At 35.7% G+C, this 16,422-nt stretch overlaps 1 protein-coding gene across 8 annotated transcripts in view; it reads left to right on the top strand.

Moving 5' to 3' along the window:
- Nucleotides 1–16,422, top strand: part of WWOX (WW domain containing oxidoreductase) — a 535,055-nt gene that overhangs the window by 150,393 nt on the left and 368,240 nt on the right. Inside the window, exon 9 of one of the 8 annotated variants that reach the window (XM_075039980.1) lies at nt 1,756–1,838. The exons of the other annotated variants lie outside the window; for them this stretch is intronic. Coding sequence (XP_074896081.1) covers nt 1,756–1,764 — 9 coding nt within the window. The 3' untranslated portion in view covers nt 1,765–1,838. Of the gene's footprint in view, nt 1–1,755; nt 1,839–16,422 lie in introns of those variants that run through there. 8 annotated transcript variants of the gene reach the window in all.

Raw genomic sequence — 16,422 nt, 5'->3', positions numbered from 1 at the left:
AGGGGGGAAAGTAAACATATTACTGAATTTATCATGCTTAGTTCAGTGTAAAAATGCACAGCAAATGATGCAATACTTAATAGTTTTGCAATAATCTGTATGAGGGTTTGTAATCAGAGAATTTCTGAATTTACTTAGCTTTTAAAGTTTCCTTTGTGACTTACAATACTTGAGTCATTTGGATTTTCCAACATCTTTAGTTTGCTGTTTCTACGAAGCTGTTGGAGTAGTAGCATCAATCCTTTTTTAGCAAGGAGCATGACAGTAAATATAAACATCATAGTCAAATTCTATCCATTATTTTAGTGACAACATGTTTTTGCAGTTAGTAAATATCACTATGAATATAGCACAGTCTTCTGTGCATGCCAAAAAAATCAATAGAAGGTAGTTGAGGAATTTTATTAATTGCAAAAGCATCACATTGAAATGATATAGAGATAGCAATGTTGGATGATGCATCTTATATAAAAGTAAAGTCATTTTTGAGATACAGAGAGAATTGTTTGTCTTGAAAAACAAGATCTACTTGTCCCAAATACACAGGATTGATTTGCTAGTTCTGTGGTTTTCCATTTTTTATAGCAGTATTGTCTTAAGAGTTGACATTTCCAAAAATGGAGTTCTCATACACGTGCTGCTTTGGTGGGTGGTATTTTCAACTTTAATGCATTTAAGATGGATATTGCTATCAATTCAGAAGAATGTTAAGCAGGCATAGGAGTTGAAACTTACTGTGAGCTTATTTTTAATGTTTGATCACACCATTGCTAGTTTCTTTTGTTTCTAATAGATGACTGTGCATATGCAAATGGCTGGTGAGACTCCTAACTGGCTATGAAAGTATTTACTCAAGTGTTGAGCACCAAACTTTATATAAAAAGAACAGATTTGAAAATCCTTGTGCTGAACTGGCAGATTGTTTCTGATTTCTGTTTGAATGCTATACCCACCGTTATGTAAAAAACATTGAAGAACATTTAAAATTTACAAGCTAGAGCATAAGAATACTTGGAAATACTAAGATTAAAGTTTTCACTTAAATTCAACACTCTTGAATGTAGGGGTTTTTTTAGGGTTATCTTGCCTGTCACTGTAATCTATTAATGAATGTAATTAGGGTTTTTTCATTTTGCTAGAAAATTGGAAACACTATTTCTTTCCACTGAACAGCATTACTATTAAAATGTTGTCCTGAAATGTCAAACTTACATTATGATGAATACTACCAGTACAAGAAAACTAATTTAGCACTTCAAATAAAACAACCGTCTTGGCAATTTTTTATGATAATGACTTTGTAACAGTGTCATTTAGAATCTGATTGTCTACTCGTGTCGAATAGTTCATCCCATCCCAAATAGTGGTGTTGATCTAATGGTGTTAATTACTGAGCAGAGGCACGATCTACAAAGGGATACTGGCTGTCCTGGTGCTCCCTGCCCCAGTACTGAAGAGATGGCTTGCCCCTGCAGAGCAGTGTTGTGCCTGTGTAGTAGGAAAGGAATTTCTCCATTGCAGTTCCCCTAGGCAAAGGCTCCGAATATCAGTGCACTTGAGGGCATAGGCAGGTCTTGGAGTGGTTGGGCATTTGAAAAGTCCTTCTGTATTTCCCTGTGTGGACTGGGCACGTGTGTTACAATTCTGCTAGTAATCCGATGGCATAAATGTAAAAACTTATTATTTTCTGTGTACTTAATGACAGTAAAATAAAGGTTTTCTGAGAAATGCATTTATTTTGTTTTTTTGGTCAAGATATCATGAGTGAACTGGAAATGCGGTGACTAGTGCTGCCAAGAAAAAAGGTATTACCCCGAGCTGAATGGTCTTAGAGCTGCGCTGATTCCATGTGCTGAACTAGTATGTATAAAGTGAGCTTCTCTCTCAGTTTTTGCACCAAAAGCGTGACTTTGTATTTGTGAGAAAAAATTATGGGTCGACTTCTTCCATTCCTTTAATGAGAAATGTATGGGAATTTCCAACTTTTAAAGGAATTACAGCAGAAAGTATCAGCAAAGGTGGCAGTTCCACTTGTGAGATAGTATTTTTTGTCTCCTTTTGGCTTTAAGTTTCTGAAGGAAATGTTTTCATACAAAATGCCTTTTTATCAAAACAATATCTGACCTTATTTTTGGTGACAAGGTGAAATTTATCAGTATTACATTACATGTATGCTTATTCAATAGACAGTAACGTGGCTTTTTAAATGGCCTTCAGCTAAGGCCAATTATGCTCTTCAGAATGCAGTCCAGACCATTGCTTGTCTTGGAAAATGAAGTACTGCGCATGTATACTCAAGGCCCACAAAGCTCAACACACAGCTCAATGCTTTTTCTGCTGTTACGAAGGGACAGAAGACTCATCAGAAAACTTTGTCACTGCCCACAGCAAAGATTCCTGTAAATGCAATCTAATTGCTAATCTATTCCCCTAAAATAATGTTTATAATTGGTAATGAAATGTGGTTGGGCCAAATTATGTGGTCATTCCTGTTCACTATCATCATCAGAAAAAAACTTTAGCTTTCCTGCTTCCATCCGCTGTTCCCTTCTGATGGCAGATACATCCATTAATTAATTATATTGTGGTGCTCAGAAGCTGGAATGAAAGGGTTGCCCAGACCTGAAATAGAGACTTAGAGACCTGGAATGAAGTCTGTCTATTTACTTTAAACATCATGTCTGCTGAAATATTTGTAGTCTATTGTCCGCCTCTGTTTTGGGAGATCTTTGTGAATTCTTCCCAAGCATATCTTTTAAACTAACTGCCTAAGCGTTGGCACTGAATGTCAAGAGTAAACAAATGAAAGCTTGTTCCATATTCTTCATTTGTTGTCAGACACTGTTGATTTGTCATTTCTACAAAGTTTATTTGTTACGGTAAATGCTGTTAGTGTTACAACCATGCTTTTTCAAACTTCTCTGAATTGATCTGTTGGGGTGAGGTAAATGAATTGCCAATTTTTTTTGTTATTGACTAAGATGAATTTACTTTCAAGACTTTCTAGTGGCCTGGGTATTTTTTTATGTTGTAAAATGAGACTTGATTGATAACTGTCGTATCAGAAGACAGAGGTGATATGGTTTTCCCATGGAGACAAGCTATTGCAGAATATTGGTGTGTGGACTTTCCAAGGCTGAAAATAGAAGTCTCTTGAATTGATTTGAACTCTTTGCTGATTCTCATGGCTTTGACCATGTTCCTGTCACCTTGTCTATGGTTTCTGTCCAAGACTATTATTTTGCTGGGGGTTAACTGATACCAACTGAAAATGGCAAAGTCAGTGTTATCAATAGTGTGCTCACTTCCCACTTTAGCAGGTAGTTGTTGGCTAAAGGCTATATTATTTACTATATTATATTAATTCAAGTACAAATAAAAAAATTGCCTAGCCCTTTTCTTGCTGTCTTTCAGAATATTAGATGAGGTATTTTAAAACCTTTTACACATACTTAAACTAAAACCTTTATGCAAAGCTGTAGATAATTTTCTCAGCCATGACATGCCCAAAGACAACACATGCTGTAGATGAGCAACCTATGTGCTGTAGATAACTTTTTTGCCTTCTCAAGCTAGAAAGTAGTGGCAACAGATCATTCATACATAGGCAAACATTTGCCTTTCATTCGTTATTGCAGTTTGTAGCATACCCTCCAACAGACATAACTGAGAAAAAATAATTGGGTGTGGAAAATTCGTACTGCAATCTCTATGAAGGGTCTGTTACACTGGCCTAATGTCATTTCCTGCACAGTATGTGCCTTAACTTCCACATCAAGCCCTGCTTGAGCTAAAGAAAAACTGGCAGAGAAGCAATGAAGTTTAACTTAAAATTTCAAATTAGTATCTATAACATGTCACAAAATATTCCATGTCGATGTGGTTTTCAAAAGGTAAAAATAATAATAATAATAATAAAAAGTTAAGAGAAATGTTTTACCATAGCCATTTTGAATATTTGTAACTATATGTTTTGGCCAAGATAATAAAAAAAAATATATTGAGGAGTAAATCACAGAGTATTCTACAAAAAGAGCAACATTTGAAGATGGTCACTTGTCATTTTTCTCAGGTGACTCTTTATGGTCAAAATCCAAATTCTCAGGCAACATGTTCATAAATGCCTGCACAGAAGAAAAAATATTCTGCTTGTGTTCACTCTGCAAAGAGTTAAAATGTTCACAGTTTCTGTTTAGATAAAATAATATTTTGAGATAATAAAATGTAATAGAATTAAGTGAAGAATTTGCTGCTTCTTCCTAATTTTCAGATGATGACCATTTTTCCTAAACATTTATATTGTTGGGTTTTTTCTTTTTCAATAGAAAAAGTATACTTTGAATGGTTTCAGAGAAAAATGTTTTCTTTTTTTCCTTCCTGTCCTTTTTTTTTCTTTATCATGTAAATAGCTAGAGGAGTGACTCTCAATTAGTAGAAACAAGTCCTTGGATTTCAGGCTAAGTATAGGAATCTTCAGTCTCATAGGTGACTGTTTCCAAACTTTCCAAGTGTGGTCATAAATAGGTTGATGGAAGCTGTTTTCCAGTTTTCATTGCAGCGAATCTTAATGGGTGCCAATTAAATATGTTTACATATGTACTTACATTTCCCACCATAACATGTGGAGCCTATAACATGACTTATACTGACAGATATACACTGTTGTTTAATTCTTCCTTTTATCCACACACTTTTGAATTATGAATTATATCAATCCTTAAATCTTTGTTTGTTTTAGAGAAGGTTCTTTTTTTTTTTTTTTTTCCTCTTGACACACCATATATGCACTAGCAAGTGCTAGCAGTTTCAGCTGCATTTAAGGAAATATTGTTGTAAGGCTTTTATGTGCTGTACTTCAATCAGCTAGTGCCAGCAGTATCCCAATAGAAAGACCCTCAACAGACCATTTTCAGCATTTTGCTGCAATTAAACTCCTCTGGTTTTAGCCCTCAGGCAATTTAGTACCTTTTTACATATGCACATTATGAACTTTTGACCAGGGCCTGGTAGTCATATATTAGATAGCAGCTTTTGAAAGCAGACTTAACAAGTTCCTCAGAGTATTACAGTCGGAGTCAGTTGTGGAAAAGGTAATTTAACCAACTTGCAGTGAGGCCATTCAGAATCTTACTGATGATCCTAAATATGTCTTTTTTTTCCTTGTTTCCTCTGGAAGCTGGTAGCAAGAGCTCTCAAAGAATGTGATTGATCTTTTATTCAGTAGCTAACGAGGGCTGTGATTCTATTAGTGCTCTACAAGGCAAGGGAACAGTGATTTAATGAAGTGTCTAGTGAGCTGGTCATAGATTTATCCTGTTGTCTCTAATTTGCAGTGCGGTTGTGAGTGTAAAAGAAACTGCACTCACACTGCCATTAGGCAGGTATTTCCTTAGTAAATTGTTGTAAGGTCAGGTGTAGTTATCTTAGAAAAGGCAATGCCTTACCTCCTCAATGTCTCAAGATGACAGCCGCTGTGCTGAGCACTCACTGAAGCGGAAACATGAAGATCAGAGGTCCGTCTCCAAGTCCCCCTTAGCTGATGCAGGAGCAGATGAACTGCCAAGTAGGACTAATAGAGTCATAATTGGCGATTAGAACTGGAAAGGTGCAATAACATCTTAATACAAACTGGCTTATATTATAGTTAGTGTCAGTTGTTGTAAAGTTACATGGTAGCCTGAACTAGTTACACTTCCTTTTTTCATTTTCAAAAAATGAGGCAATGCATCCTAATAGTTGCAGTACAACAAAAATATAAGAACATCAAAACTTGAGTTGCTTTAAAGTGACATTAATGTCTTCAGTACATGTACTTTGGCATGTAACCTGTCAGTCTTACTCAGAAATGATGTGGTAAAATTTGCCATAGAACTATAGATAAAATAATCTCATAAATATGCTCTGGTTTTCACTTAATTAGCACTGAATAGTGGATTTTATTTCTGTCTACTGAAAGCCACCGAATTTTTGTTTCGTTTGATAACAGGAGATGTTATTTTGATGATGCCTATGGTGTTGCAAATCTGGTTTGCACTGTTATGTTTCTCACAAACCTCTTAAGTCCAAGTTAGCCAAAAGCAACCGTTTTCAGGAAGAATTTATCTTTGCATGAATTGCTTGATAATTTGAGAAGGAAGTTATGGTATACATTGCCAGGGAGTTCAGTGTTACCTATTTCAATCAAAAAGCAATACTGAAAAATAAGGAAGCAGATCTCAGATGTGTGGTTCTTTCCTAGATTAACATAGAACAGTAGAGAAATGAATTATCTTGAGATTTCTCTGGCATTTCCTGGTGGCAGCTGGAGAATTCCTATGTGCGAATGTGGTCAAAGCTGACAGTTGAAGGGGAGACAATCAAGAGATGAGACTGTGGGAGCATTAATCCAAATTTGTTTATGTGTAAGTCACAAGCCTAACTGGGATCTCAGCCTCATGTTCCAGGCTCTGTGCATATAAGAAAAGTTTCTGATGCAAAATGCATCAAATCTGTTTGAAGGGAAACTGCCAAAATCTCCTGTGCGGCAGATGAAACTTGGATCATGTCAAACAGCGATAGCAAGAAGACAGTATAATGATAACCTGTATCCTCATGTAATTAGAGCACATGCTTCACCAAATAGTTGTCATGTGCTCAGATGGGTGATACTGTTTTTGCAAAATAAGAATGTTTTCAGTTGGATGAGCCCTTGAACTCCTGTGAACTTGACACCCTGTGGGACGTCATCTGGAGCCTCTGTTCAATATACAGGCACAATTCGTCTAGAAAAAGAGATATTGGGCTTTTAAATGAACAGCAAGAGGATTTAAAACAGTAAGCCAAACTTTCTAATTTCCTAATATTGACACTTGTGTCCCTCACAATCTTATTATAGTATTATTCTCTGCTGATCTACCATTTCATCAAAAAGTCTACAATGGAACTAAAAATCTAAGCCTTTTAGCCCATAGATCATTGCACTTGGTAAATGGCTTATTGTAGATTAGATAATGTGGTTCATAGCACATCCAAATCAATAAAAGGCTAGTCTGAACGTAGTAAAGTGCTCTCAGTCTGATTCTTTTTATTAAGTATATCTGACATGAGCAAAGTGAAAATTTTAGTCTTTTTGCTTAACTTGATATAAGAAAAAGACATTGCTTAAATTTCTACATGGTTATTTTCTTTCTTAGAGAAGATCTGTCCCATAGAATTTAGTTTTATTTGAATCAAAATGAAATATACTGCATGAAAAATGGTAAAATTCTTGTATCGGCAAAATTCAGAGCCCAATGGTTTGGTGTTCCCATTCATATCCCACTCTAGAAATGAACGACTAAGATGTCACATTTTTCAGATATTCAGTGGTCTCTGTGAAATAAATACTTCTAGACCTGTTCTCTTACAAAAATCATCAGCAAAAATTGGGAACTTCAGCAACAAATGGAGGTGAAGAATGCTTGCATTTGGGAGAACTGTGAAAGAAATATTTTGAGGACAGAGTGGATGATTAGATACCAACAAAATAGTGGCATTTTAATCCAGGTCAGTAAAGACCGAGGATTCACCTTTAATCCTACAAACACTAGATGTTTAAATTAAAAGCTGATCTGTGAAATAAGAGAAACTAAGGCAATAATAGCACTTAATTTGTTATCAGGTTTCTAGGTTAACTGTGCATAGCAGGGGAAGGGGAAGGTTGCTTCTCTGGCACATATGGCTTTCATCTGTCCCTCACATCTGGAGAGGTATCTGTGCAAGCACGAGGCAAGAACAGTACTATTGTAGAGAAATGGCTGTACAGCATGTTACTATGTCTGCTCAGCCCAGCTTTCACTATATTGTCCATGTTATGTTTTCTCTCATTTTGAAATTCTCTGACACATGTAAAGAGCCAATCGGCAGATTGTTACAGTAATCCGGGTCTGAAAGGGAGGATATGGTTCTCCTTTCTGTTCTACCTTGTGGATGATCCCGTGTTCCTGAAGGTGTGCAAATACTAGAAGGATACGCTTATATGCAGGCTTACATGTGCGTCAAGGGTGAACAGGTATGGAGAGAGTTTTTACCCCTTCTAGGTGGGATTATACTAGATGCCTGGAAGAAGTTGCTGGCACAATGGGAACTAATGGCTGCCTCTTATCTTTAGCCTTTCCATATACTTTCATTCATTGCAATTTTGTATTTTCCTGTTTACATCGATGGCCCATGCTGCTGAGGAAAGGATAAACAGAAGTTAAGAAATGTTAAAATGCCAAGCTGCTGAACCTGGTCAAGAGTTTGTCACAATTTGCAGCTTTTCTAAAAAGGCTTTTTAAAAGCTGTATTAAAGAGCTAGTGACTAACTTGGAATTTCTTGCAAAAAATAAAGTCAGATTAACTGTAATTGGCTATAGAGAGATGCTCTTAACTTACCATTCTTTGACCATGTTATTGACCAGTGTGTGTTCGCCCATGTTGTTAATAATTTATCCTTTGAAAAATCTATGTGCATTATAGTCTTTGATCTCAAAATTTCAAAGCTGAAGATGCTATTTTCTTTTTCCTTTTACATTTTTTTCTTTCATTTGAAAGAAATTTTAAAAGAGAACAGAATGAAAAATAATTTTAAAACTTTTTTCTGTTTATTTTGGTGGGAGAACTTCCAGATGACACCCATCCTTGATAATGAGAAGTGTACATTAATACAGTAGGAATATATATGAATAAAAAAATCAAGGCAAGCTTACTGTACTTCGCAGATGAAAAATATTTGAAAACAAGACTTAATGCATCTAGTAGATTAAAACAGAAATTAAAGACTTTAGAGTAAGAAGAGATCAAAGGCTGTCTTTTCATTGTTCTTTTTATTGTTTATTGACTTCAAAAAGACTTTTTAGTTTAAGCTGACTTTAATGTCTCTTGAATGCTCTTTTGTAAAGTGACTTTGAAAACTCACGGATAATGTCTTCATTAAGTGGGGAAAAATCTTGGTAAAAATATAACTGTAACTTTGCTTTCATTATAATAGAAAGAGATAACACTTTGCTTAATTAAGGTCTGTTTTCCCTCTGTTCTGAATTTTACGACCATTTTTTTCATTGAAATTAGTGCTGATAAAAGCTTGAAGTAGACATTGCTAAACTGAAACTCTTAGTTTTCCAGAGAAGTACAGTAATATGAGTGCTCTGTCTATATTTGTTAATCAGTTAATCAGGATGTTGTCTTGTATATACTAGCTATTTTTAGGAAACAAAAGAAAAATCAAAACCCAAAAGCATATTCAAGTTGTATTAATTCTAAAATAAAGCATACACTTTTTGCATTGTTGGGAATGTTCATTTAGAGACTTTCTGCTGTCATTCTCTTCCCAAACGTCTGTGTTTTTCTTGCCAATCCCTGATGACTTGATGTCTTTGGATTATATTAGTACCTATATTAATAATGACAATAAAGATCATAAATGTGTGGAGGTAAATTGATAGATTGGGAAAGCTCTGCTGAATAATTAAGATAAGGTCCTTGGCACAGATTTCTCTGGGGAGTAGTGTGTAGTTTCCCCAACATTTTGAGGTTTAAAAATGCACTCGAGGAATAGGACTACCTTGACCTTCCCCCTCCCAATAGTAAATCTTTTGCACATGGTTCTGTGAGACCCAGTTCATGTAACTTTTAAACGGAAAGGAGAATTTTCCTTGGATTCATGAAGTGTATTCCATCTTTTCTCAGAAGCTCTATGTATGGCAAGCTAAATGATTCCCAACAGTAGAAACGTATTCTATAATATAGATGATTTAATTGCCTTCTTTTGGTTAATTTCTTGCCAGTATTGATTGAGATACATCCTCATTTTTGGTTAACTCCTCATTTTTCTGCAATTATGGTATCATATATATTAGTTTTAGCAATTTCTGACATGGGTTTATGGTGGACATCAATTGTTTGTTACTCTGGGTGGTAGATAATAGGTGTGGTGGTAATTCTGTGATACAAGCCCTTCCCATTCTGTGTATTTCTGCCAGGGGGGCATGTGCAAATATCGGGCAATCTGTTTGGCTCTTACTGAGGATCAAAAGATTCTGACTTGCAGTCTGCAGAAGTTGTTTGCAAGACCTTTTTATGTATTTTAAAAAAATCAACAACTCCTTTTAATGTGATAGCTGAGTTCCAGAGTTTTTTCATGAGAAATGTATATTGCATGTTTTCTTTAACTGCCTAACCCTGCTTCAGCTTTAAAGGAGATTGTCTGTCTTCAAAAGGAAAACCAGCGCTACACTTGTTTCTCCTTGCTTTCGTTCATGGCTAGGGATAGAGCAGCAAAGCTATTCTAGGCTAGATTTATTTTTACTGTCTTTCACTATGATACACATATTAGGAATCTTATGTCCAGTGCAAAAATGAGACACTGAAAAGGATGTCTTCTTTAATGCTAGATGAATCAAAAGGCCACCCTATGTATTAACTTTGAGACTGATGCTAATGTTATTCATTTATGGGTTCGTTTGTAGTTTTCAATTACTTAATTTTAGTGTGGGCAACTACATTTTGGATTTGGCGATTCAGTATACAACAGTTCCATTTTGTAGACTATCTTACTAGTTTTCATATTTATAGATGCAAAAAAATTTTTGCAATATAAATATTTTTATGGCACGAATGGTTAGCTATTTTTACAAGTGTAACCTTTGTGGGTGGTTTAGAGGCTCAATTACCCACTGAAATGGAGGAAATAAATGTCCTTGAGGATTTGCATTAGGATCATATGACATTGTGGGTCTCAGCTCATTGTTAATAATTCTTACATCTGTGCAGCGTACAACAGCAAATGAGGCTGTGCAGCCTTTGAACATGTAATACAGTATTACTACTGGTACTCTTGTAGAAACATCCAAGTTCTTTTTTAGAAGATGACAGAAGAGTAAGCCAGGACAAAGAAAGCAACAAATTAGCTGGTAAAATTGATATAATGTGTAATCCTACTTATTAGATTGAGTAGTTAATGTGAAGACTATTGAAATTTTCATGTTTATTATGCACATGGCTGATGCTGTTTGGGTTGCATCGCACCTTTGCACTATGGGCATGTAAGGGTCTAAAAACCACAAAACCAGAAAGAAGCCAAAACTACAAGGAGAGAGAAAGAAACAATGAAGCAAAATTATGAAAGATCGAATGTGGCCAAATTCCAAGCTTTTTACTGTAATTATTTTTGCCTTTATGTTGTATTAGGAAGTGACATGGGGTGGTCCTACAATGTGAGAAATGTGGTTGCTCTGCATTTTGTAGATTTGAGCCTACTTGCGCTAGAAAACAACAGGCAACCAGGGTACAGAGAGCTTAATGCCTTGAAATTAGATAACCTACTTCTGCGCTCAGTGTTTGTGAGCAAAAGGTGCCAAACTTTGTTCCCTTTTCAGTGCTATGAATCTTGACACGCATGAGAGCAGAGTTTGGCTCAAGGGTTTGTTTGCGTATTTGAATGCTTCAGTTATATTATTAACCAACCCAAACTTGGTTTCCTGCCTTGTACATACAGAAAGGCCACTATAGTAGTAATGTAAAAAGTGAATTAAAAGGAGGATGCAAACCACCTTCCTAAGAAGGTGAGATCAGCAAAATTAGAACATTTCAAGAATTATGTAATGGTTACGTATGTCAGATGATAAATACCTCATAGCAATGATTCCCAGACTTCTTTGTGGATATAATGCCGTGATTATGAGCCTCAATTCTATGATTTGTTTTCCAGCAGTCACACAAGCCCACTCTGGAAACTAGTGCAATAGGTAAAATATTATATTTAACAAATTCAGCATTTGGCTGAGAACTATTTGAAAAAGAGATATTATTGCCTGTATTCCCTTCTCCAAAACCACTTGAGCTGTCTTGTTATGAGATCTAAGTCCTTGTTACCTACTATGTGTAGCAACAGGGGACCTGAGGGGACCTCTTAAGAGGAGAAGGGTCAGCAAATCACAGAGAGTTCAGGCAGTGTAGCTTTCTTCTGGGTCTGAAGCAAGACCCAGAGCACGCTGATAAAGTCCTGTTCATAGCCTGGCTATGCTCAGACTCTGAAGTTGCTTTCTGTCTGAGTGAAACAATATATTCATGAAAGCTGGCAGTACTGGCCTGTTGGTTTTTTAGACAAACTCTTTCCTAAAATGAACAGTGTTGTCATCAGGTGAACACTGAAGACATGTCTGTAAAAGAACAGCTTTATTTTTGTTTCCCTCGTTTGGACACCTTGTAGCACTTCCACACACTCCTTTTTGCTCAGTTGATTCCCTCTTTCTACAGCATTCTCTTCCAAATGACATAGTTGTACACAAATAAAGTACTAAATTGTTAGAAGCCACCTGCCTTTTCCCTAATACACAGATTCCCTCTTTCTACAGCATTCTCTTCCAAATGACATAGTTGTACACAAATAAAGTACTAAATTGTTAGAAGCCACCTCCCTTTTCCCTAATACACAGCCAAACAATTCACATCACCTCAGAGTTTTCCCTACATTCCCTGCTTACGGTAAATGTCCTTTCCATTTAACTTTTGGACTTCTAATGGTGTTTGCGTAGCTTTTTTTTGAAGATAGAAGTTAACATCACATTAGAGAGGATTTGCAAGACTACAACATCTTTCCTTAGGAAAGAGATGGTAGCCAGCTGCCACTCAGCTGATGCTGGTATGCTATGGGAGTGTACTGCAGAGGCAAAGCTGGCTTCCTGCTCCTGGTACCGCAGCTCCTCAATTTTATGGTGTAACTGCTGCAAATCCTAAGTCAGCAAGTGAGCTAAAATTTTCCCTAGTCATGTGTGCCATGCATGACAGTGCACATAGCTGCCTTCACAACCTGTTCTCCCTGGGGATATACATTTTAATGCTGCGTCCATTTACATCGCAGTTGTATTAATTGCATTTAATGTAGTTTTGAGCTAAGGTAGCACAGCCTTATTTCAGAGAATAGAGTGTATGTGTGTCGCAATGAGGCTTGAGTACAATTGATCTATGACTTGGATATAAGAGATTCTTAAAGGAGTTTGCTGGTTTATGTAGAAGACGGATGTCAGTGGCCATTAGGAAACACCAGTTTTTATTACCTATCAATCTCATGGAAAACCTATGGCAGCAAAATCTCCTGTCGTAGTTATCTAATCTGTTAAATTAGAGATTAATGACATGAAAAGATTACAGAGGAGGAAAATACACTTTTCAAAGCAGACAGTATCAGAAGAACAATACAGACTTCGAAAGCATATACAACAGCAGTCTGAAGACAACAAAAGGATAAATCAGTGCACACAATTGTTGTCTTAATCCATTTTTTGCTTTCAGTATGCTTATGGGTTTTAAACTGCAAAAATCTATGTGGATATATGGGTTAGTAAATTACTGGAGCAATGGAGCATGTAAGACTAATTCCAAAATAGAAAAAAAAAAATAATAAATAGAAGACACCATTTAGAATATCACACACTCATTTTTAGAATGATCTTAGAATTTAATACAGTTGAAGTTTAATTTTTGCTTAACTACATCTTTATTTTCAGATTTTTAGAGTTCAAAAGTGGATACTTCTTCAAATACATTAGGAAGACCAAAAATTAGAAGAAAAAACTTGTACGTTATACGTAGCTGTGACTGGTATTTATGACAGCTGTGTTTGGAAACTATGAATCTTTACACAGGATAAAACCCCCATATCTTAAATATTTTGAAAGGAAAAAAAAATGGGGACAATATGTCTTCTATCAGTTCATTTCTAAGCATCTAATTTTCAGTGTGTTCTGTGTTCTTATTTTTCCTTGCAGCTACTATATGCAGTGGGATATAAAACAGAAGGAATTTTCAAAAAACAAGTTGCATTTATCTATACATAAAAAAGAAAACACTATTGAGGTGACCGTGTGTGTCAGTACATCACTTTATTTCCACACCACCTGCTGCAATTAAAAATGAAATCACCAAGCAGCAAGTACAGTAACTTCATCAACCAGCTGATATTATAATTAATGACTATAGAGTCTCTATTATTGTGTACTTCCAAGGCATCAAGTGGAAAGCTGTCGTAGTGCTTTAAATAATGAAAAAGTTTCAGGCCTTGATAAATGGCTCAGTTGGATGCAGTTTAGAAAGTTGAGAGCATATGCTTCTGTCATTAGAAACTAAGGACCCTCGTTACCCTTGCTATAACTCTTCAGATTCATCTGAAACTCTTTGATCCCCTCGTGTACTTACACTGTGTTTAAAATGCAAAAGTGTAGAAAAATATGGTGCGCACGAGAAATTCAGTTGGTAGGAAGGAAGATTAAAATAAAGCTACTGTTCATTAATGTCTTTGTTTCAAACTTATTGAAAAAGATAGCATTAGTCCGTATCCACATTTCTTTTGAAATGAGAGTAAGCAAACATTTTTCTTTGATTCCTTTGAGATTTTTCTTTTAAGAAACAATTGAAATCCAATAAAGAAATGCGCTTCAGAGAATGCTTATGAAGATATTTAACTGACTTAATAGAGAAATGACAGCAAGGGTATCTGTTCTTGCAGTCTGTACTTCAACTCCACGGTATTGTGCAATGATGGATGCAGAATGGGTGTAAAGAATAAAGTACTGAAGCAGAAATTGGGGTATTATTGATGAGGCAGTTTTAAACAATATAAACTTTAAATAGGCAAGCTATTGGTAAATTCAATTCCTGAACAGTATAGTTTTGTTGTTAAATATCATCATTTTAACTGAAAACTATTAGTTACTTTTCAGCTACTATTTATTTTTCTTCTTACTGTGAAACTTTCCTATAATGTATTTGCCTCTGAGGATATTTCATAGCTGAAATGCTTTGCTTGGCAGAGCATGTTACAGATAGAGAAAATTTTGTCTAATCCCTGACTCTCATGGTTGTCATTTTGCTTTGTTTCATGTGTAGAAGCTATATGCCAGAACCATTTTTCAAACCTTTTATAAAGGAATTATGTTTCTTCTAAAGTATTGAATTAAGATAACGAAACATATATGTGAATATATATATGAATGTATAACTAGCAACAGAAACAAAGATTTCTTCCTCCCTATCATATGAACATGTGAATAATGAGGGCTGTATTTCCCTCTCTATTTCATTATTTAGAATCTGTTATTTAGAATCTACATTTCATGAGCATCCAAAGGCTCTAAAGCACTGTGCCTAGGCATTACATGCAAGCATATAACAGAAGAATATTTTAGTCCAAGAATTTCTCAGTGGCTAAAAAGTATGTTCAACAACCTGGTGCTAAATTAAGGAGTGAAATGGAAAAACCTATGAGCTGATGGAAACAGATGTGAAAAGTCTACTTGTGCAAGGGAGGAGTCTTGCGCTTATCCTCTGTTGTATGGAGACTATCATGGTGCAGTAACTACAGCAGCAGCCTGTGCTGTAAGTGAATCCCTTGGATTCTGTGTATTTGATAGCTCTCACCCCTTTGGGGTTGTTTGTTGAGCAAAAAGGACAGTCGAGTGACCGCTTTATAATGTTCACCTCAGAATATTTACAAACTCTGTGCAATTGGTTAGACAGATGCAAATTAAGTGCTGATGCAATGGGTCCATCGCCATTCATTTCAAAGGCATACTTGCTTGCATGAGATGTGAATTTGTGATAAGTGCTGAATATTAACTAGGATATTTGGACTTTAATATAATGATCTTATATCACCACAGCATCTTGGCAAATTAGATTAAACCTGAAGGACACAGGACCTGATCCATCTTTAAATTCATGATGTGTGAAAGTTGCACTTCAGACAAGTGTTAGGCTAATTGCTTCCTTAGCTGGTGACTTTAATAAGTTATAAACAGAAATATTTATCTCGGTGTGCTAAGTGGCTAGTAGGCTGAGAAGAAGGATAGCAAAGACATTCATAGATGTAGGTTTTTGCATATATTCAAAATATTGTCAGATTGTGCTATTAGTTGCCTAGGTTTTTCACACATTTCAGGACTTTTATGCCCTTGCTAGTAATTAAATTAGTTATTTACCCATTGTACACAGTCTTGAATTACTGTATGATTAGCTTGGGCACTTAAAAGTATAAGAACACTTGAAAGCAAAATCCAAGCATAGATATTCCATAGCACGTCTTACAATCTAAATATTGCTCTTAGTCTAATCGAAGCAGCAAGAGTAGTCACAGCAGTTGATGGACTATTTTTCAAATTGATTTCAAAAATGTATTTAAGGGGATGATCTTCTACTCTAGATTACCTATTGATTTTTAATATGAAAAGCTCATTATATAAGCAGTAACTGCATATAAAAACCTAGCAAACCTTTGCATAAATCCTTTAATTGAATTTCCAGAGCCTGTGGTTCTACTTTTTTTTTAATTAAATCTATTTCTTTTTTTAAGTGTTACTGTGTAATTTGCATGCTGTGAAGTGGCCCTGTCCCAGATAAAGTGCCATTGATCCTTATTAAACCTCACCT

This window comes from Buteo buteo, chromosome 11 (genome assembly GCF_964188355.1).
Source record: "Buteo buteo chromosome 11, bButBut1.hap1.1, whole genome shotgun sequence".
In the NCBI taxonomy this organism is placed as follows: Eukaryota; Metazoa; Chordata; class Aves; order Accipitriformes; family Accipitridae; genus Buteo; species Buteo buteo.
The sequence above is the reverse complement of the archived record's forward strand: the minus strand, read 5'-3'. Positions and strand labels throughout refer to the sequence as shown.